Here is a 23,923-nt window from a genome sequence, read left to right on the forward strand (position 1 = left end):
AGGAGTTTGTATGTTTTCCCTGGGTTTCTGTGGGTTTCCTCCAGGTACTCCGGTTTCCTCACTCACCTCCCTAATAGGGAATTAGGACTGTGAGCCCTAATGGGCACAGTGATGATGAATGGTGCTCTATAAGCAAGTAAGCTTGGGGTGAACAGTAGCAAAAAACCTACGAACCAGAGCAGCTTCTTTAAATTTGGTAATTGAGGCATCTGAATGCAGATCCAACTTCTGATGTAATGCTTTGAGATCCTCCGCATGCTTTTTTGCACTGTCTTGCTGCTCCTGCAAAAAAAGATGTATACAGAATGTGACACAGTAAAACACTTTAAAGACATTAAGGGATAAAATGAGTCTAACCTGCTGAGTGAGTGAACTGCTCAATGAGCTTATGGAGATAATAGGCAAAAATCAGGCGATATGATCCATAAGCTGTTGCCCTCTAACAGTGATAAAAATACTATCAGGGGAAGGTGGAGGATCTGTAGCTTATATGGCACCGCTAAAAGTGTGAGATCCCTGCACTGCCAACACAAATGAGAGCGCAACTGATGAACTGCTCTTCACACGTAAGTGTTTACTTGCTGTGTCTCTATGGAAACTTGTAATTCACAGTCAGGGCCTATTTATCGTCTAAATGCAGATCTCTGAACATTTGCTATTCATATGACAGCAGGTGACTGAACACGTCAGAGAAGCCGATTATTCATAGCAGTCACAAGCAGACTTCATTCACTATACGAGAGAAATGGGATAACACTACTGCTTCTACTACTAATATTGATTAGTCACATGACAATTGTACGAAAGATCAAAAACCAGAGATAGCTACGGTAAATGTCTCATATTTAGAAGCTAAAGGCCCCGATTCATCAAGACTCCCGTTTTGTACGCCACTCTTGATGTTAAGGTGCCCTAGAGGAACATGCCCCAAATTCGTAACAGCTGTGTGCCTCTTAATACATGTGGCACAACTCTCAGCTGTTGAGTAATTATGATCAATTGTCTGTCCGCTGTCGGCCATGTCCCTCAGTCTTTTCCAAGAGTTGTCGAGGTTGGCCGGGACTGGCAAAGATGCCAAAAGCTGCAAATGTTTTTCATAACTTAAAGAGCGTAAACATTTTGAGAGATTTTGAACAGTTTTACGCAAGAATCAAGAAACTAAAAGCTCAAGTGGAATGATAGTTAAAGGTTTATTTCCATCTTTGCACGTTAATGCCTATCCATAGGAAGGGATATACCTTGTTGATTGATGGGGCTTCCACTGCTGTGGCCCACAAATAATATTAGCAAATACCTCCAATTAGAAATGTAGTATAGTTCTCCTGATTCACTATATCATTACCTAATTTACAGGGCATTACCAGGACCTTAGGTTTCCATGGTTATGACCACGAGCAACTAACTAACTGTGACTATAGCGTGGCCATAACCATGGATACCCAAGGTCCTGCAATGCCCTGAACATGAGGTGAGCGACACAGTGAATCAGAAGAACTATATTACATTTCTAATTGGAGGTATTTGCTAATATTATTACACCCACTACATATTGGGATAGGCTCCTGGAGATGTGAATTCCCCCATCATTTGAAACATCCAAAGAAAAAGTCCAGGTCAAAAGGAGTGTACAAAATTGTCAGAAATTTATTAAAAAAAAAAAAAGTTAAAATGAAGACATGCCTGTGACAACTCAGCATCTGGCCACTTGTGTGGAGGATGAACTGTTTTTATATTAGGCCAGACGTATGTTTTCTTTGTTTGCTAAATCAAGAGAAGTTAGCTGTTGCCTGTCAGACTGATCGGAGCCCAATTGTTTGTAAATGTGGATTACCTCAGCTTTCCTGACTACATCATTCAAAGTAAAATTATGACGTTGGATTGAACTAGTGACCAATGAGAGAGCAGCCATTTTCACCAATCGTGTAAGAGAACTGAGGGGTATAATAGGGCCTTACTTCTGTCACCAGAGAGTTAATCTACCTGACCTCAGCTGAGGAGCTTTGGTTCCAGCTGGGGAATCACAGAACTGCTTCACTTTGGATATTCTACAGAATTTGAACCTAGGAGCTATGGTTACAGCTGAAGGATCACAGAACTGTATCACTGCTCAACGCCGAGCCTACAAATTTGCTTGCATACAGACTGGGATAAGTCGTCATCTGGCTACATAACTTTCAGTGCTCGGTCAGCTTCCTGAGCTTGCTGCTATCTCCTCTAAGTGGATGCCCGAAAAAAAGCGGGGTCCTGCTTGCTGGGATAATTGGCCCTGGAAGCACAAAAGTCATAAGGATTCTAATCCCTGACGAACCAGTGGAAGGGTGGACCATCTTGTGTTCTTGCTGAGAATGTACAATATGTTTTTGCCTGTTGGTGAACCAATAAAAGGTTTACTAATGTGTGGTTCCCTCACCCTGTGTTGTCCAAGTTGTGTTCTGCCCACGGGAAAAGAGTGTTCAGTGGGATAAGCCCTGGTCCATGCGGTCTTTCTGAAGACAGCAAGGCCAGTGGATGAGAGCACCCACTAACCCTCATGTCTTCACAATGTTCATCCTATGTGCTAGCTAGCTCATGGTGTTTAGTGACAACGCCAGAAAAGTGTTGGGGGTCGCACATCTCTGTGAACATGTTTCAATTTTAACTTTTACCATTAATGCTTGGAGGATTTTTCACACACCTGTTAAGCAGGATGTTTTTTCTTTAGATAAATCGATAATGCTGCCTCTGATGTACCCTGTGTAAGGCTTGTGTCTTACCATGTAATGGGAGCTTTAGCTGCTGGACGGCACATGCCATGGAGTGAAGATAAGTATTCTCTACTGAATGGATCTGGAAGACCTATATGACATTATTCTCCTTTGCCTTTTCCTTTAATCTACATATGAACTTAAAAAAATGAGATCACACTGGAATGTCACATTGTCTTGTGTCCCCAGAAGGCATATATGAAAAACTGACTTTCAGTTATTTACCCGTAAAAGCCTTTTCTCCTTCCTTTTCTTTGGAACACATCATCCACACTATGGTATCCTTTGTTTCTACAGTTGTGACCATACTACAGTGGGTATGGAAAGTATTCAGACCCCTTTACATTTTTCACTCTTTGTTTCATTGCAGCTATTTGGTGAATTAAAAAAAGTTCATTTTTTTTTCTCATTAATGTAAACCTTGCATTTGACAAAAAAAATCTTTTTGCAAAAAATTTAAACAAGAAAAACAAATATCAGATGGTCATAAGTATTCAGACCCTTTGCTCAGTATTGAGTAGAAGCACCCATTTGATCTAGTACAGTCATGAGTCTTCTTGGGAATGATGCAACAGGTTTTGCACACCTGAATTTGGAGATCCTCTGCCATTCTTCCTTGCAGATCATCTCCAGTTCCGTCAGCTTGGATGGTGAACGTTGGTGGACAGACATTTTCAGGTCTCTCCAGAGATGCTCAATTGCTTTTCAGTCAGGGCTCTGGCTGGGCCAGTCAAGAATGGTCGCAGAGTTGTTCTGAAGCCACTGTTATTTTAGCTGTGTACTTCGGGTAATTGTCTTGTTGAAAGTTGAACCTTCAGCCAAGTCTGAGGTTTTTAGTAAAATACGTCGCAAAATCTAAATTGTTATCTTGACATTGTCATGCCTCAGATTTGATCCAGCAGTCTCCTGTGTTGTGGTCTGTCTCCCTCTCCACTGAGGCACAATTAGGTTTGGTCACTGTCCTGGTTTTGAATACTTTGTATTCATTGCCTTTTTGCCATCAAGTGTTTCCAATGCTGTAATTCAGTCTGTCCCAACACCCAATGGGTGTAACTATGTATAGCTTCCTCGGGCTTGCATTTCCCGCTGGTAATATTTCTGAAGTGGACCCTGGTTGGAATTACAGCCTGTCTGCCAAATGCTTTCCTGGCAGACTGTTACTTTCGGTTTACTTTATTTTTTACTCTACACCTACCCCTGGATTCTTAAGGTGGTATGTGATACCCTCGATGGCCGCTTAGGAAGCAAAAGGTCAGAGTGGTCATCTTGGATATCCAGTTAGTGATGTTTAAGTCTGCGCAGGGGCCTTAAACTTCTGCGTACCTGGAATCTTTAGTCTGTACAAGAAGCAGGCGAGTCAGGTAGTAGTTTTGGAGTTAGAACTTAGTTTACTTTATTTTCCATGTGCACACTATGGTGCACATAACAGAAATGCACTGATTACACTGAATACAGTTCACTGATTATACTGAATACAGCAGGGGCACCCAACCTGTGGCTCGTGGCTATGTGGCAGCTAGTTCCATTAGCACCAGGTCTAGTAAACAGCTATGAAGTTTAGGTATCTAGATAGTGTTTTTAGTGAGTAAACCCATACAGAAGAGTAGATCTGAATGGGGGTATGGTAGGAACCCCTGGATCTTGGTATACTGCCTGGGTGTGATTTCTGTGGAAAGCTTCGGCTGTCATTATACGATAATAGTCGGCTCTGGGTATCACTACTGTGAGGGGACAGAAGCTGGATGTGGCTTGCGACTCTCTCTCAGGGCTGAATATGGCTCTCAAGGTGAGCAAAGTTGGGGACCACTGCTCTATAGTGTTCTATAATCAAACTCTAAGATGTAAGAAATGTTACATATTAAAGTGGTTGCTTGGGACTTAATAAATAATGACCTATCCACAGAATCTTGTATTCTTATGGATCAGTTTATCGCTTTTTAAGAGGTTGTACAACCTAATACTAATCAGCCACACTCATCTCTTTTTAACCCTCATAGATACAACGTAATTGATCTTCACCTGGAAGCGATGATGTTCCTTTCTTCAGCCACCTGACTGATGAGGTCTTTGATAGGCTGCTCCAAGTCAGGCAACTAAAAGTTCGTTATCAGAGGCAATATCGATTTGTTTTAAACTGCTGCCTCAAATTGTTGTTGACAAGCAGAAGAAAGTTCCGGAAAATAGTCAGGAAAGCAGTGGATCGGGAAATGCTTCAGCACACCCAAAGCACTTTAGCCTCATTTGCAAATTAATTAAAAGTGACCTTTTTAAGACAATGATTAAAGTATTGCATAAACAAAGATATGAATAACATTATCTTTAAAGGGCCAAATGATTCTGTAAACAGTTTGGTGGGTGGCTTGAGCAAAGACTTTGAAGAACTTTAAATTCTGTTTGGGAAAAGGTTTCCTATTGTGGCTACACTTCACTTCTTCCAATAATACATCTCCAAGGAACAAGGGCTGCTCATTCTCTCATCCGAAAAGATTTACAATGGCATTGAAATTGACTTTCAGACTGCTCTAGTAACTGATAAGGCCTTCTCTTTACTAATGTGTCATAATGCTGCATTACTGGTGTCCCATGTGAACCGCCCAGCTTATTAATACATTTATCACAGTGAATATTTAAAGTGTGTGACAGCTGCCGTACTAGTTAACAGTGTATGTAGAGCAGCTGCAATTTTCACAGCACACAGAGCCAGCTTGTATCCTGTATTTTCTGGATACCTTCCAGCATATTTGGCATTCTGTTTTAATGTATTATAAATGAACTATAGTAGGGTTTCTCTAGAGACATTGATATAAAAAAATATTGGTAGCCAAGTGCAAAGGAGAAGCAAAATTATTTCTTACTGTATTAGGCTTACTACACATGGTCATTTCGATAATGCGGAGGAAAGAGGTACAAGTGGAAGCATCTACTATGGCATTCAGTATCATTCTAGATCCGACACAACTAGAGATACCCTTCGTGTCATACCTCTCTTGCTTTAGCCACGAGACGCTGGTATTTTTTCAGAACGTCTTCTTTTTGATTAAGTCGAGCTTGCATATTTTCAATTGTCTGATGAGCCACTTTCAAGGTTTGCCTCAACTCTGAATCTTCTTCTCTTTGGCTAAATTCAGACATTAGTTTTTCTCTGTCTACAACTGCAGGTAAGCGAAGTCTCAGTTCATTTATGACTTTATCTCTGCTCAAAACATTTTGCTTGGCTGTCCAGAGCAGAGTTTCCTTCTCTTTAAGTTTCTATGGAAGACATATAAACCCATTACAGCAGCAAATATTTTATTCCATGGTTTACAAGGACATTAAACATTAAGTATAAAAATATTAAAGGTGTTGTCCAGTGGATGATAATTATTTACAAAAGGTCTCAGACTGGTTAAAAATAATAAAATTAGTAATACTCACCTCTTACCCGGTCCTACTAGTCTCTACCATTTGGCTTGATCTGTAAACACCAGAAATGGCCAGAAAATGCCAACTCAGGCAATCAGTGACCATAGCGTTGACTACTCTGATGGCATTGCTCTCCTAGCCAAGCACTGACTATAGTTGGTGTGTCGATGTGGGGCCAGGTAACAGAGAAGAAGGGACCAGGCAAGTGTAAGAATGGGAGCTGCAAGTTATGATTGAAGGTGATCGGCTTTTTATACGTCTGAGTATGTATATATACATAACCCTACTCACCTCTTCCAGTGTTCTACAAATAGATTTAGTTTCCAATATCGTCCGTACATGTTCTTTTATTTTGCGCAGTGCTATGTCAAGCTGCTGAGGTAATGGTAGACTGGCATCGGGCACCTTACCGGTGGCCTCTTCAAACTAGAAGACAGCATTTATTGATTGTTAAGCTGCTAATACAGTATTATATCAAAGCTCATTACCAGTCAGTATGTGTACCTTCCGAGCAGTGCTGAGTACTTCATGTTGCTGCTGCTCGTACAAATCCAGCTGGCGCTCCAGTTCTACTTCTCTCTGATCCCAGGACATTTGACGTTCCTCATGAAACTGTGAAACAGACATATAAAAAAAGCGGGAATTATGGCAGACAACATTTATAGCGTTGGTGGGATACATTGTGTAGCAGTTGCTATTGTCTGCATCCCAAGCTGCGCTCCCTGCATTTACATATCTGTACATGCACATATGGATACATGTTTAGAACAGTATGTTAGACTTTTGGAGCAAAGGTTGATATGTCCATGTTGCTTATGGGAGGCTCATCTAAGTCAAGGGTCTCAAACTCGGGGGGGGGGGGGGGGGTTAGTATATGAGCCGCACATATAAGAAAACATTTTTAATGGTAAAAAAAAATGTTCATGCTACATTTTGATTTTTTTTGTTTACACTTTATCTTCATAAAGGAAGTAAAATCATCTTACAATTAGCACCAGATAGTCATTTTGGCCAACATCTTGTAGTAATATCGCCATCCAGGTCCTCATCTTATAGTAATGTCCCCCATCCTGTTCCTTTTCTTTTAGTAATGTGCCCATCCTTTTCCCCATCCTGGTTCTTATCCTGTAGTAATGTGCCCAGTCTTGTACCCTTGTAGCAATGTGCAGATCCTTGTCACTATTCTGTAGTAATGTGTCCATGATGGTCCTTATCTTGTAATAATGTGCCCATCCTTGTCCCCATCCTGTAGTAAGGTGTCCATACTTGCCCCCCTTGTAGTAATGTGCTCATCCTTGTCCCCATCCTGTAGTAATGTGCCCATCCTCGTCCCCATCTTGTAGTAACATGAGCCATCCTTTTCCCCTTGAAGCAATGTGCTCATCCTGGTCCTCATTCTGTAATTATGTGCTCATCCTTGTCCCCATCCTGTAGTCATGTGTTCATTCTTATCCCCTTGTAGTAATTTGCCCCATCATTATCCCCATCTTCTAGTAATGTCCCCATCTTGGTCCTTATCCTGTAGCAACGTGCCCATCATTGTCCCATCCAGTAGTAATGTACCCAACCTTGTCCCCTTGCAGTAATGTGCCCCATTCTTGTCCCCATCATGTAGTAATATGCTCATTCTTGTTCCCTGGTTGTAGTGCACCCCATCCTCATCCCCATCCTGTAGTAATATGTCCCATCTCAGTCCTCATCCTGTAGTAATATGCCTATCCTTTTCCCCATCCTGTAGTAATATTCCCATCCTCGTCCCCATCCTGTAGCAATGTGTCCATCTTTTTCCCCTTGCAGTAATGTGGCCATTCTCATCCCAAACCTGTAGTAATATGCCCCATTCTTTTCCCCTTGTAGCAATATTCCCATCCTTGTCCCCATCCTGAGTAATGTGCCTATCCTTGTCTCCATCCTGTACTAATATGCCCATCCTAGTCCCCTTGTAGTAATGTGCGCCATTCTTGTCCCCCAGTAGTAATGTGCAGATCCTTGTCACCATCCTGTAGTAATGTGCCCATGATGGTCCTCTTCTTGTACTAATGTACTCCATCCTGTAGTAAAATATCCATCCTTGTCCCTTAGTAGTAATGTGCTCATCCTTGTCCCCTTCTTGTAGTGATATGCCCATCCTTGTTCCCATCCTGTAGTAATGTGCCCATAATGGTCCTCTTCTTGTAGTAATGTGCCTATACTTGTCCCCTGTAGTAATGTGCTCCATCTTTGTCACTTTGCACTAATATGCCCATCTTTGTCTCCACCCTGTAGTAATGTGCCCATCCTTGTCCCAATCCTGTAGTATTGTACCCCATCCTTGTCCCCTTGCAGTAATGTACCCATCCTTGTCCCCATCCTGTAATGTGCCCTTGATGGTCCTCTTCTTGTAGTAATGTGCCCATCCTTCTCGCCATCCTGTAGTAATGGCCAGATCCTTGTCCCCATCCTGTAATGTGCCCATGCTGATCCCCTTCTTGTAGCAATGTCCTCTATTTTGCCATTCTTCCCATACACATAAAAAAGTCCTCCATTTCCATGGTCTCCTCTTTTCTGCTTCTTATGGCCCACAGGAACGAAAACCCCTTGACAATCGCAGCCCAGTGCAGGGGGCCACCACCATTAGCGTTTTATTTCAGTTGAATGTATTGCTGGCGCCACGTAGAGAGGCCCTCTGCACAGCTACACAAATGGCAGTCGCTGGCTAATTAAAGACAAGCAGCAGCTTGCCTCTTATTGGCCGGAGGCTGTCATTGGTATAGCTGTGAAGAGACCTTATCTGTGTGTGGTGCCGGCAATAAATTCAACTGAAATAAAGTGCTGATGGCGGCGGCCCCCTGTACCGGGCAGTGACCATCAAGGGGACTGTGTGCCGCAAGCCGCATTTGAGACCTCTGATCTAAGCGCATATCTGAGTATCAAAATTGTGTCAACTAAAAATTTTTCAATGGGAATATATAATGGGATTATTTTTTTTTTAAATAGAATGCTAAGATCAGCTCTTGTAAAGTGAATCTGTTACCAGGTTTTTGCTATGCAATTTGAGAGGAGCATTAAGTAGGGGCAGAGACCCTGATTCCAACGATTTGAAACTTACTGAACTGCTTGCTGTTAATTTGATACAATCACTGTTTTCTATGCTGCAGATCTTGTAGTGATCAGAAAACTGAGCTTTGTATAACCCTGCATCTATATGATTGCCACTTTCTGTATACAATGGACATTGACAGAAAGCTGCTAATCAGGGGTGAAGTTGAGGTTATACGGGGCAGTTGACTAGGAAGCCTGACACATCTAGTCCTACATTGATAATCTCTTGTTGATAAAACACTAAATTTATTGAAACAACAACACACAAACAAAGTAATTGACGACATCACTGGAATCAGGGTCTCAGCCCCTATGTTATGGTGCTCTCAGATTACATAACAAGATATCAATCAGCAGGCTTTTGCTATCAAATAGAATCTGCAAGCGACATTAGGAAGATAGCTGTAAAGAGAGGAGAGGTGATCGTAAGAGAGTGGTAAGCTTTCAGGCAAGGGACTGAAAACAGGAAATTTTCTTCATGTTATCACCCTTTTAACCAATAATGACAAATTTGTTGTGCTCTTTGTCACAATGAACTTAGTTTTTTTTTATTTTATTTTTATTTTTGGACTCACTCAAAATGTTAATGGCCATCTACTCGGTGGAAGTTTATAATCCCTTCACTTTTTTAATTTTATTAACATGTTATAATAAGTATAAATTCCCAGGATCTGTTTGTTAATACTAACTTTGCGTTGCTGTACGAGCTCTTCTTCCAGATTATTCATTGTGCGCTCCTGCTCAGAGATGAGGTTACTCAAATACTTAATCTCTTCCTTCTTCTGGTTTAACTCACGGGTCAATTTCATGTCCTGGAGACGCAATTCTTCCATTTTATGGTGCCATTCTGTTACCTGCAAATAATTTATACTGCTTTATTACATTTTCTTGGATCCACTTTTATAAAAACTACGCAAGTTGTAGCTCAAAAGTAGGACAACTCATAAATCAAAGTGACTGTACATATTGATAAATGAAAATGTCCTGGCGTGACAACTTAGTGGTCATCTCTTGTGGGGAATAAAGACGTACACTCAGGACAATACTTGTTTCCCCCCCATTATGACAAAGGCATTGGTAATAAAACTAGAAAAAGTAAAGAGTGTGGAAAAGCACTGAATAGAACAATCTGACAAGTAATTTGTACAGCTACACCAATATCATACAAGGACAAACTAATGATGTGTCAGGGGTAAGTGAACACCACTAAAGAAAACTGCACTTCTGAAAGTAATCAGTAGCCATATACATGAGACCTTTAATATAATTATATATATATATATATATATATATATATATATATATATATATATATATATATATATATATATATATATATATATATATTATATTGTATATATATATATATATATATATATATATATATATATATATATATATATATATATATTGTATTTATATATATATATATATATATACACACAGTGTATATATGTATATATATACACAGTATATATATATATATATATATATATATATATATATATATATATATATATATATATATATATATATATATATATCTGGCAAAAATTAAGAGACAACTGTAAAATTGTCAGTTTTTCTGATTTTTCTCTTTATAGGTATATTTTTGAGTAAAATGTAAATTGTTCTTTTAATCTATAAACTACTGACCACAGGTCTCCGAATTTCCAAGCAATAAATTTTGCATTTATTTTCTGAAAATGAGAAATGGTCAAAATAACAAAAAATGCATTGCTTTCAGACCTCAAATAATGCAAAGAAAACAACTTCATAATCATTTAGAAACAACAATACTAATACTGTTTTACTTCAGGCAGAGTTCAGAAATCAATATTTTGTGGAATAACCATGATTTTTAATCGCAGATTTCATTCAATAATTTTTCCCTGTGTCATTTCTCACTATTACACATAACTGAATATTTGGACATATAAAATTGAACTATTTGCCTCTGGATTGGATAGGATGTTACAGACATCTGGTGAGAAATTCATGTCAAGAGCACCATAATAAATATATTTACTTAAAAAATTGATGACATGTTCAAAACATATGTACAGAGTGGGCCAAAAGTATTGATACACCCTGATAAAATGGAAGTGGTTGCTGATATCATCTTACCGTTTGTAGCATATTAGTACATGGAAGGGGCAAAACATTTGAGGCCGGGTGATGCCCCTGGCGGCCATCTGCAAAGCCGCCATTTTGAATTCAACTCTACTTATTTCAATGGGAAGGGGGTCATGTGACACATCAAACACATAGAGAATTGCACAAGAAAAAAAGAGAATTTTGTTTACTTACCGTAAATTCTTTTTCTTATAGTTCCGTATTGGGAGACCCAGACAATGGGTGTATAGCTTCTGCCTCCGGAGGACACACAAAGTACTACACTAAAAAGTGTAGCTCCTCCCTCTGAGCTTATACACCCCCTGGAGAACCAGATCTAGTCAGTTTAGTGCAAAAGCTGAAGGAGAATAGCCACCCACAAGTAAAAACAGAGCAAGAACCGGACCAACCGGAGACTCTGTCCACGACAACAGCCGGTGATAACACGCGGAACAAGAAATTGCCAAAAGGCAACAGGGAGGGTGCTGGGTCTACCAATACGGAACTATAAGAAAAAGAATTTACGGTAAGTAAACAAAATTCTCTTTTTCTTTATCGTTCCTATGGGAGACCCAGACAATGGGACGTCTCAAAGCAGTCCATGGGTGGGCATAAACAGAAAATCTAAGAAGTAGGCGGAGCCTAACTTCACAAATGGGCGACAGCCGCCTGAAGGATGCGTCTGCCCAAGCTCGGATCTGCCGAAGCATGAGCATGCACTTGGTAGTGCTTTGAAAAGGTATGCAGGCTAGTCCAAGTGGCAGCCTGACAGACTTGCTGAGCCGTAGCCTGGTGCCTGAAAGCCCAAGAGGCACCGACAGCTCTGGTCGAGTGTGCCTTGATCCCCGGCGGGGGAGGCACCTGAGAACACTGGTAGGCATCCGAAATGGTCGACCTAATCCAACGGGCTAAGGTCGGCTTAGAAGCAGAGAGGCCCTTACGCCGACCTGTGGTTAGCACAAAAAGAGAGGTGCACCGCCTAAGAGCAGCGGTGCGAGACACATAGATCCGGAGAGCACGCACCAGATCCAGAGTATGCAACGCTTTTTCAAAGCGATGAACAGGAGCCGGACAAAAGGAAGGTAGGGTAATGTCCTGGTTAAGGTGGAAAGGAGAGACCACCTTAGGAAGAAAGTCCGGAGTCGGACGGAGAACCACCTTGTCTTGATGAAAAAACAAAAAAGGTGACTCCGAGGAGAGCGCAGCCAAATCAGAGACTCTCCTGAGGGAACTTATGGCGACTAGAAAGACCACTTTCTGTGAAAGACGAAACAAAGAAACCTCCCTAAGAGGCTCAAAGGGGGGTTTCTGCAAAACCGTGAGAACCAAATTGAGGTCCCAGGGATCCAAGGGCCGCCGGTAAGGCGGAATGATGTGAGACGCGCCCTGCAAGAAGGTGCGGACCTGAGCCAGCTGGGCGATACGCCGCTGGAACAGCACTGACAGAGCCGAGATTTGTCCCTTGAGAGAGTTGAGGGACAGTCCCAGCTGCAGACCGAACTGTAGAAAGGACAGAAGGGTCGGCAAGGAAAAAGGCCAAGGAGGATGGCCGGAAGAGCAACACCAGGACAGGAACATTTTCCAAGTCCTGTGATAGATCTTGGCAGAGGAAGACTTACGGGCCCGAGTCATAGTGGAGATGACCTCAGGGGGGATACCAGAAGCCGTCAAGATCCAGGACTCAAGAGCCACGCCGTCAATCTGAGAGCCGCAGAATTCTGGCGGAAAAACGGACCTTGTGAGAGAAGGTCTGGATGGTCCGGAAGATGCCACGGCACCTCTACGGACAGATGGAGCAGGTCTGGGTACCAAGCTCGCCTGGGCCAGTCCGGAGCAATGAGGATGACTCGACGGCCCTCCATTCTGATCTTGCGCAGAACTCTGGGCAAGAGAGGTAGAGGGGGAAACACGTAGGACAGACGAAACTGGGACCAGTCTTGAACCAGAGCGTCCGCGGCGAAAGCCTGAGGATCGTGGGAGCGAGCCACGTAAACCGGAACCTTGTTGTTGTGACAGGATGCCATTAGGTCCACGTCCGGAGTGCCCCACTTGCGGCAGATTGACAAACACTGCCGGATGCAGGGATCACTCGCCACTGTCCACGGTTTGACGGCTGAGATAATCTGCCTCCCAATTTTCCACGCCTGGGATGTGGACTGCGGGTATGGTGGACTTTGAGTCCTCCGCCCAATGAAGGATGCGTTGTACCTCCAACATTGCCAGGCGGCTGCGTGTCCCGCCTTGGTGATTGATGTAGGCAACCGCTGTCGCGTTGTCTGACTGGACTCGGATGTGCTTGCCCGCCAATAGGTGGTGAAAAGCTAGGAGAGCCAGAAGCACGGGTCTGGTTTCCAGCACATTGATCGAGAGGGCTGACTCGGACGGAGTCCAAGTGCCCTGCGCTCGGTGGTGGAGACATACCGCTCCCCAGCCGGATAGACTGGCATCCGTGGTGAGGATCACCCAGGACGGGGCCAGGAAGGAGCGCCCCTGAGACAGAGAGAGGGGCCGAAGCCACCACTGAAGAGAGCTCTTGGTCTGTGGCGACAGAGCCACTAACCTGTGCAAGGAGGAAGGCCGCTTGTCCCAACAGCGGAGAATGTCCAGCTGCAGTGGACGCAGATGGAACTGGGCAAAGGGAACAGCCTCCATTGACGCCACCATCTGACCCAGCACCTGCATCAGGTGCCTGATGGAATAATGGCGGGGCCTCAGCAGAGAGCACACCGCCAGTTGGAGGGACTGCTGTTTGATTAAGGGCAACTTCACAAGTGCCGGCAGAGTCTCGAACTGCATCCCTAGGTACGTGAGCCTCTGGGTCGGAGTCAGAGTGGATTTGGGCAGATTGACAAGCCACCCGAATTGGGCTAGAATGGCGAGAGTGAGCGAGACACTCCGCTGACAGTCTGCGCTGGATGAAGCCTTGACTAGAAGGTCGTCCAGGTAAGGAATCACTGCCAACCCCTGGAGGTGCAGAACCGCAACCACTGCTACCATGACCTTGGTGAATACCCGAGGGGCCGTGGCTAACCCGAAGGGGAGAGCCACGAATTGCAAATGTTCCTCTCCGATTGCAAAACGTAGCCAACGCTGGTGTGAAACTGCAATTGGCACATGCAGATAGGCATCTCTGATGTCGATGGATGCCAGGAAATCCCCTTGGGTCATTGAGGCAATGACTGACCGCAGAGACTCCATGCGAAAATGCCGCACCTGAACATGCTTGTTGAGAAGCTTGAGATCCAGGATGGGCCGGAAGGAACCGTCCTTTTTGGGGACTAGGAAGAGATTTGAGTAGAAACCTCTGAACCGTTCCCGGGCGGGAACCGGTACAATTACTCCGTTGGCCTGCAAGGATGCCACGGCCTGGGAGAAGGCGGCGGCCTTGGAGCAGGGGGGAGTTGACAGAAAAAATCTGTTTGGCGGGCAGGAAGAGAATTCTATCCTGTAGCCGTGGGAGATGATATCCCGCACCCACTGATCGGAGACGTGTTGAAACCACGCGTCGCCAAAGTGGGAGAGCCTGCCACCGACTAAGGACGTTGCTGGCGCGGACAGATAGTCAAGAGGAGGCTGCCTTAGTGGCAGCAGCTCCTGCGGTCTTCTGTGGACGCGCTTTTGTGCGCCAGTTGGATTTTTGGTCCTTGGCTGAGTTAGTGGACGAGGCCGAGGGCTTAGAGGACGACCAGTTGGAGGAACGAAAGGAACGAAACCTCGACTGATTCCTACCCTGGACAGGTTTCCTGGTTTTGGTTTGTGGCATGGAAGTACTCTTCCCGCCAGTAGCTTCCTTAATAATTTCATCCAGCTGTTCACCGAACAGCCGGGACCCAGCAAAAGGGAGTCCAGCAAGGTACTTCTTTGAAGAAGCATCTGCCTTCCACTCTCGAAGCCACAAGATCCTGCGGATAGCGAGGGAATTAACCGAAGCCACCGCAGTGCGGTGAGAAGCCTCCAGCATGGCAGACATGGCATAGAATGAAAAAGCTGAAGCTTGGGAAGTTAAGGTAACCATTTCGGGCATAGATTCTCTGGCGAGGGAATGCATCCCCTCCAGAGAAGCAGAGATGGCTTTGAGAGCCCACACTGCTGCAAAAGTCAGGGAGAACGAGGCCCCTGCCGCCTCATATACAGATTAGGCCAGAAGGTCAACCTGGCGGTCAGTGGAATCCTTAAGAGAGGTGCCATCAACCACTGATACAACGGTCCGGGCTGAGAGTCTAGACACCGGGGGGTCTACCTTCGGTGAATGAGCCCACTCCTTGACCACCTCAGGTGGAAAGGGAAAACGGTCATCAGAACCACGCTTTGGGAAGCGTTTGTCAGGACAGGCCCTAGGCTTGGTCACAGCGGCCTGAAAACTGGAGTGGTTAAAGAACACACTCTTTGTCCTCTTAGGCGAGGTAAACTGGTGCTTTTCTGCCAGAGAGGGTTATTCCTCTGATACTGGCGGATTGAGATCCAGTACAGAATTAATGGACGCAATCAAATCACTAACATCTGAGTCACTTTCGGACAGATCAATGGGGCACATGGAGTTAGCCTCCGAGCCCCCTGTAAAGGCATCCTCCTTGTCCTGCGAGTCAGCTTCTGAAACAGAGCCGCGGGACGAGGAAGGAGAGGGAGCCCTGCGTCTCCTCTTAGAAGGACGGGGTCTGGGACCAGATGATGAATCCTCTGTGAGCTCCGGTCCTGAGAGAGCCCTAGCAGCAGAGGCACCCTGTGAAGGGGGCTGATGCATGTTCGCAAAGTCCTGGACAGAAGTCCCATGGAGTCGGCAAAAGACTGGGAGATAGACCTAGATAAGGATTCTACCCAAGCCGGGGGTTCAGCCACAGGAGCCAGAGCAGCCTGAGAGACCACTGGGGGTGCGATTCCAGGCTGAGGCATCGTCAGGTTAGAGCAGGCATCACAATGTGGATAGGTGCTCGGTTCAGGCAGTAGGAGCTTACATGCAGTGCATACTGAATACAGCTTTGGAGCCTTGCTCCTCGTGTGAGACATGCTGCTGGAGTGGGGGCTCTGCCAGAATGACCCCCAGAGAGTATATACAGAGGTCCACAACCAGAGGTTGTGGCTTACCAGACTGCTGGAGCGTTGTGTGCCCTCCAGATCCCGAAGCCCGGACCCCCAAGCACCTCAGCAGGGATGCTGCAGACCAGTGCTGATCGCAGGGAAAACGCTGAGAAAATGGCCGCCGGAGCGAAGAGAGGGGGCGGGACTTACTCTGGGAGCGGGATCTGGAGGGCCATAGAGACTTACAGGGGAGGAGACATGTACTCAGTGAGGAGTGTCCCTCTCCTGTGCAGAACGGCCGCTGGGCGGAGCCGCGCTGTCCCTCTGCATGAATGACATGCGAGGGCAGTGAAACCGAAACTAGGCCTCTGGCGAAGCCGGGGCCTAAATTTGAGCGGTGCGGCCGGCGCGCAGGCACCATCGGCACGGTTCTCAGGCGACAGCTAGAGAACCCACCGGAAATGTTATAAAACACACTCAGCACACTCTCCCACAACAATAAAGTACAGCGACCCCCAATATATAAACGTCTCAGGTACTTAGCTTGCTGAGACGCAGGGTTCCAAGTCCCTGGGGATGAGTGCTCCGGTCCAGCAGGATCCTGAAGGGCTGCGGATGGAGACCGGTCTCCTGCCAAGCATGGAGAACCGTGCTGGCTCCCACTTCAAGCCAGAGCCCAGGAGGAATGGTGAAGGAGCACAGCATGTAAGGCTCCAGCCTTGGAATCAACCTTAACAGCACCGCCGACACAGTGGGGTGAGAAGGGACATGCCGGGGGTCCAGACTTGGACCCGCTTTTCTTCAAACTCTTTCCAAAAATCAAAAATCAGATGAGAATGCATGTGTGGATGTATGCCTCCTGAACACAAAGCGATAAACTGGCTAGATCTGGTTCTCCAGGGGGTGTATAAGCTTAGAGGGAGGAGCTACACTTTTGAGTGTAGTACTTTGTGTGTCCTCCGGAGGCAGAAGCTATACACCCATTGTCTGGGTCTCCCATAGGAACGATAAAGAAACAATGGTGTGCTCATTTTTAACGTAGCTTTATTCATTATCGATTTATTGACACGTTTGTGACATGGAACAACGACAGTAACCCACTAAAGGATGTGCTCAAAGTGCTCCCCATTGTGTTGAATTGTCAATGTGATTCTCTTCTCCCACTCTTGACACACTGAGAGCAATACCGCAGATCCAGGATCCAGGATGTGGGGCACCTGAAACAACAGATACAGGAACCCTGTGGTAGCACTTCTTCTGCGGTATTGCTCTCGGTGTGTCAAGTGTGGGAAAAGAGGATCGCGTTGACAATTCAACACAATGTGCAGCACTTTGAGCACATCCTTTAGTAGGTTACTGTTGTTGCTTTATGTCAGTAACGTGTCAATAACTTTATAATTACGTTAAAAATGAGCACACCACTGTTTTTCTTGTGCAATTCTCTTTGTTTGATGTGTCACATGACCCCCTTCCCATTGAAAAACGTAAAGTTGAATTCAAAATGGCGGCTTTGCAGATGGCCATCATGGGCATCACCGGGCCTCAAATGTACTAATATGCCACAAACAGTAAAGGGTACTTTGCACACTACGACATCGCAGCTGCGATGTCGGTGGGGTCAAATCGAAAGTGACGCCATCCGGCGTCGCTGTTGATATCGGAGTGTGTAAAGCGTTTTTGATACAATTAATGAGCGCAAAAGCGTCAAAATTGTATCATCAGTGTAGCGTCGGTCATTTCCATAATTTCGGAAGGACCGATGTTACGATGTTGTTCCTCTTTCCTGCGGCAGCACACATTGCTGTGTGTGAAGCCGCAGAAGCGAGGAACATCTCCTTACCTGCGTCCCGTGGCTCACGCCGGCTATGCGGAAGGAGGGAGGTGGGCGGGATGTTTACGTCCCGCTCTTCTCCGCCCCTCCGCTTCTATTGGACAGCTGCTGTGTGACGTCGCTGTGACGCCGCACGACCCGCCCCCTTAGGAAGGAGGCGGGTCGCTGGCCAGAGCGACGTCGCAGGGCAGGCAAGTGCATGTGAAGCTGCCATAGCGATAATGTTCGCTACGGCAGCTATCACAAGATTTCGCAGCTGCAACGAGGGCGGGGACTATCGCGCTCGGCATCGCTACAATCGGCTAGCGATGTCATAGTGTGCAAAGTACAGGTGATAGCACCAACCACTTCCATTTTATCAGGGTGTATCCATATGGCCCACTCTGTATATGTGTATAAACACACAAACATTATATATACACACACCTTATATCTTTATTGATGACATGGCTTTGAGACGCTTCCAATCATTTAAAAGACAGCTATAATGGAGGACATTATACTTATACTGTGACTCATGTCCAACGTGGCAAACTGTAGTGTCTAACCTGGCTGAGCTATTCATATAATACAGAGGTGCTGTAAGGGAAGCACTAGTAGGCTATGTGCACACGGTGCGTTTTTCGCGGCGTTTTTGCGCGTTTTTCGGGTGCGTTTTTGGCCTCAAAACTGCATGACTTTGCTTCCCCAGCAAAGTCTATGAGTTTTCATTTTTGCTGTCCCCACACAGCGTTTTTTTTCAGCTGCGTTTTTGTGGTGACCACAAAAACGCAGCATGTCAATTATTCCCGCGTTTTTCACTGCGCTTTTCATCCATTGAGTTCAATGGGATGTTGAAAGACGCAATGAGAAACGCAAATAGCTGCGTTTTGGTGCGTTTCTAAGACCAAAAACGCAGCTATAAACGCAGGAGGTGGGTAGTAAAGTGACGTGTACAGGAAGAGGATTCCTTCTGTCAGTATAGACAGAGGCGTGAATCCTCCCGGTACCGTCACCGTCGCTTCCACCTCCCGTCCTGTGCATGTCAGCTGCCGTGCGGCGCCATGTACAGGCAGGAGATGGAAGCGGCTGCGAAAACAAAAGTTAACAGTAGAAAAAAAAAAAAAAAGTTATACTCACCTGTCTGCAGACTCCCGGTGCCATGCCCGCTCCCAGCTCCTCTCACGGTATCGCCACCCCCGCTCCGGCTGTGTGCAGACGGCCGGGAAACCTCCGGCTCCGATGGATGCAGGACCTGGCGATGGATCACCTGATGCAGTCACCTGACGCATCAGGTGATCGTAAGTATCGCGATGACGCGGGCGCCCGGCCGGTATCAGCGGATGCGTCAGGAGACTTCATCCCTGATAACCGGCAGCTGCTGCAGCGATCGGACAGGATCAGACTCCCGCCCCATCGCTGCAGGAGCTGCCGGTATTCAGCACATAAGTGAGTATTATTATTTTTTATTTTTTTTTTGCGCTGATGCATCAGCTGATTGTATAAAAGTTGTTTATACAATCAGCTGCTGTGTCATCTGATTCAGGCACTTGATCCTGACACATCATCTGATCGCTTTGCCTTCCAGCAAACCGATCAGATGATATTGGATCCGGATTGGACGGCGCGGGACCCTGACCCAGGATTACTGCGGAGGGGGCTTCTTTATTTCAATAAAGATGGAGTCACTAATTGTGTTGTGTTTTATTTCTAATAAAAATATTTTTCTGTGTGTTGTGTTTTTTTTTTATCTTTACTAGAAATTCATGGTGGCCATGTCTAATATTGGCGTGACACCATGAATTTCGGGCTTAGGGCTAGCTGATAATATACAGCTAACCCTAACTCCATTATTACCCGGCTAGCCACCCGTCACCAGGGCAGCCGGAAGAGTTGGATACAGCGCCAGAAGATGGCGCTTCTATGAAAGCGCCATTTTCTGGGGTGGCTGCGGGACTGCAATTCACAGCGGGGGTGCCCAGAAAGCATGGGCACCCTGCACTGTGGATTCCAATCCCCAGCTGCCTAGTTGTACCCGGCTGGACTCAAAAATTGGGCGAAGCCCACGTCATTTTTTTTTTAAATTATTTCATGAAATTCATGAAATAATTTAAAAAAAAAGGGCTTCCCTATATTTTTGGTTCCCAGCTGGGTACAAATAGGCAGCTGGGGGTTGGGGGCAGCCCGTACCTGCCTGCTGTACCCGGCTAGCATACAAAAATATGGCGAAGCCCATGTCATTTTTTTTTTGGGGGGGGCAAAGAAATCCTGCATACAGTCCTGGAAGGAGGATGCTGAGCCTTGTAGTTCGACAGCTGCTGTCTGCTCTCCTGCATACACTATTGGATGGAGGATGCTGAGCCTTGTAGTTCGACAGCTGCTGTCTGCTTTCCTGCATACACTATTGGATCGAGGATGCTGAGACTTGTAGTTCTGCAGCTGTCTGCTCTTCTGCATATGCTGAGCCTTGTAGTTCGACAGCTGCTGTCTGCTCTCCTGCATACACTATTGGATCGAGGATGCTGAGACTTGTAGTTCTGCAGCTGTCTGCTCTTCTGCATACACTAGTGGAGAATGAAGAACACATTGAAGAAGGAAATGACATCAGACCTTTTTTTTTTTTGTTCACTGATAAAAAACGCATAAAGACGCAGTGAGCAAAAACGCAGCAAAACGCAGCAAAAAAACGCACCAAATCACGGCAAAACGCGTGCGTTTTTTGCCGCGTTTTTTCGACGCAGGTGCGTTTTTGTGCGTTTTTCGCGGCCAAAAACGCACAAAAACGCAGCGTCAAAAAAACGCAGCGTGTGCACATAGCCGTATTCTACAAACACAAATAGATTGAGCACATGAAATCTGTAGTGAGTCTATAAAATGTACACTGTGGTCTGTACATTACCAGGTTTCAATTTCCTAGGAGCAAGGTAATGTACTTTTCTAGGAAGCACGCCTGTTTTCTCTTAAGGCTTGATCACACAGAACCTGTAGCTCATGGTAAAGTGCGATGAGTTGAGGAACATGTGGTACGCATCTTTTGTCTTACTGTAAAGGAAAAAAAAATGCCCGGAGACAAAAAAGTATTGTCGAATCTTGGAGTGTGTGATCAGTGTGACATACTGGTGTGGCAGATTTTATGGACGTATCATCTTCCCAATGTTCCGACACTCCATATCCTAGCACAGATCTTCTTTTTACGGTTTATAATTTCCTACAGCTTTGCACACAGAAAAGATCTACTAACAGCGGGGAACTGACACAAGAACATGAAGATTTTATCTAGAGCTGATCAGCACAATTTTGTAAACTTTAAATGTGGTCTGAACCCCCCCAAACTGCGAACTAAACACTTCTACAGGTATGTAGGGAACTTGGCTCCAATTAAAAATCATACCTGTAATATAGGCTTGTATTGGTTAAGTTGACAGAAAAAAATATTTCTCTTATAGGCAAATGAGGTCACTTTGGTGCACCCTTACCATGGCCAAGCATTCGGTGCACCATTATGCCCCCTTAGTTTTCATTCAGAACACTATCATATCTTGACTGATGACGCGCAAGTAAACGATGCGTGATCTCATTCACTGTCTCAGCAAGGACACTGCAACCGTGCTCCCACAGTGTCCTTACCGGCTCTCATACCTAGCTCCTGTCTGTGGCCACCGCTCGGTACTGACTGCAGACAGGAGACAGCATTGGGAGCCAACAACACTATATGAGCATGGCTGTGGTGAGGTCAGACACTACCCACTTGAACGTTGTCAATCAAGAAGAAGGGAATTTTGTTTACTTACCGTAAATTCCTTTTCTTCTAGCTCCAATTGGGAGACCCAGACAATTGGGTGTATAGGCTATGCCTCCGGAGGCCGCACAAAGTATTACACTAAAAGTGTAAAGCCCCTCCCCTTCTGCCTATACACCCCCCGTGCTCCCATGGGCTCCTCAGTTTTGGTGCAAAAGCAAGAAGGAGGAAAAAAATTATAAACTGGTTTAAAGTAAATTCAATCCGAAGGAATATCGGAGAACTGAAACCATTCAACATGAACAACATGTGTACACAAAAAAACAGGGGCGGGTGCTGGGTCTCCCAATTGGAGCTAGAAGAAAAGGAATTTACGGTAAGTAAACAAAATTCCCTTCTTCTTTGTCGCTCCATTGGGAGACCCAGACAATTGGGACGTCCAAAAGCAGTCCCTGGGTGGGTAAATAATACCTCATAATAGAGCCGAAACGGCTCCGTCCTACAGGTGGGCAACCGCCGCCTGAAGGACTCGCCTACCTAGGCTGGCATCCGCCGAAGCATAGGTATGCACCTGATAGTGTTTCGTGAAAGTGTGCAGGCTCGACCAGGTAGCCGCCTGACACACCTGCTGAGCCGTAGCCTGGTGCCTCAAAGCCCAGGACGCACCCACGGCTCTGGTAGAATGGGCCTTCAGCCCTGAGGGAACCGGAAGCCCAGCAGAACGGTAAGCTTCGAGAATTGGTTCCTTGATCCACCGAGCCAGGGTTGATTTGGAAGCCTGTGACCCTTTACGCTGGCCAGCGACAAGAACAAAGAGTGCATCCGAGCGGCGCAGGGGCGCCGTACGAGAAATGTAGAGTCTGAGTGCTCTCACCAGATCAAACAAGTGCAAATCCTTTTCACATTGGTGAATTGGATGAGGGCAAAAAGAGGGTAAGGAGATATCCTGATTGAGATGAAAAGGGGATACCACCTTAGGTAGAAATTCCGGAACCGGACGCAGAACCACCTTGTCCTGGTGAAACACCTGGAAAGGGGCTTTGCATGACAATGCTGCTAGCTCAGACACTCTCCGAAGTGAAGTGACTGCTACTAGGAAAATCACTTTCTGCGAAAGGCGTGCGAGAGAAATATCCCTCATTGGCTCGAACGGTGGTTTCTGAAGAACCATCAGCACCCTGTTCAGATCCCAGGGTTCCAACGGACGTTTGTAAGGAGGGACGATGTGACAAACCCCCTGCAGGAACGTGCGTACCTGTGGAAGTCTGGCCAAGCGCTTCTGAAAAAACACAGAGAGCGCAGAGACTTGTCCCTTAAGGGAGCCAAGCGACAAACCCTTTTCCAATCCGGACTGAAGAAAGGACAGAAAAGTGGGCAAGGCAAATGGCCAGGGAGAAAAACCCTGATCAGAGCACCATGACAGGAATATTTTCCACGTCCTGTGGTAGATCTTGGCGGACGTTGGTTTCCTAGCCTGTCTCATAGTGGCAATGACCTCTTGAGATAATCCTGAAGACGCTAAGATCCAGGACTCAATGGCCACACAGTCAGGTTGAGGGCCGCAGAATTCAGATGGAAAAACGGCCCTTGAGACAGCAAGTCTGGTCGGTCTGGTAGTGCCCACGGTTGGCCGACCGTGAGATGCCACAGATCCGGGTACCACGACCTCCTCGGCCAGTCTGGAGCGACGAGGATGGCGCGGCGGCAGTCGGCCCTGATCTTGCGTAACACTCTGGGCAACAGTGCCAGCGGAGGAAACACATAAGGGAGTTGAAACTGCGACCAATCCTGAACTAAGGCGTCTGCCGCCAGAGCTCTGTGATCGTGAGAACGTGCCATGAATGCCGTGACCTTGTTGTTGTGCCGGGACGTAATTAGGTCGACGTCCGGCATCCCCCAGCGGCAACATATCTCCTGAAACACGTCCGGGTGAAGGGACCATTCCCCTGCGTCCATGCCCTGGCGACTGAGAAAATCTGCTTCCCAGTTTTCCACGCCCGGGATGTGAACTGCGGA

At 45.9% G+C, this 23,923-nt stretch overlaps 1 protein-coding gene across 5 annotated transcripts in view; it reads right to left on the reverse strand.

Annotated features, from left to right (window-relative positions):
* Positions 1 to 23,923, reverse strand: part of CEP290 (centrosomal protein 290) — a 451,099-nt gene that overhangs the window by 166,820 nt on the left and 260,356 nt on the right. For 4 of the 5 annotated variants that reach the window (XM_075344781.1, XM_075344784.1, XM_075344783.1 and 1 more), the window contains 5 exons: positions 9,917 to 10,081; positions 6,651 to 6,758; positions 6,438 to 6,572; positions 5,727 to 5,993; positions 175 to 282 (listed from right to left, as the gene is read on the reverse strand). In XM_075344781.1, the coding sequence (XP_075200896.1) occupies positions 175 to 282; positions 5,727 to 5,993; positions 6,438 to 6,572; positions 6,651 to 6,758; positions 9,917 to 10,081 (783 nt within the window). The remainder of the gene's footprint in view (positions 1 to 174; positions 283 to 5,726; positions 5,994 to 6,437; positions 6,573 to 6,650; positions 6,759 to 9,916; positions 10,082 to 23,923) is intronic. The other variant, XM_075344782.1, reaches the window with a different exon arrangement.

The sequence above is a fragment of the Anomaloglossus baeobatrachus genome, chromosome 4 (assembly GCF_048569485.1).
Source record: "Anomaloglossus baeobatrachus isolate aAnoBae1 chromosome 4, aAnoBae1.hap1, whole genome shotgun sequence".
NCBI classification, from domain to species: Eukaryota; Metazoa; Chordata; class Amphibia; order Anura; family Aromobatidae; genus Anomaloglossus; species Anomaloglossus baeobatrachus.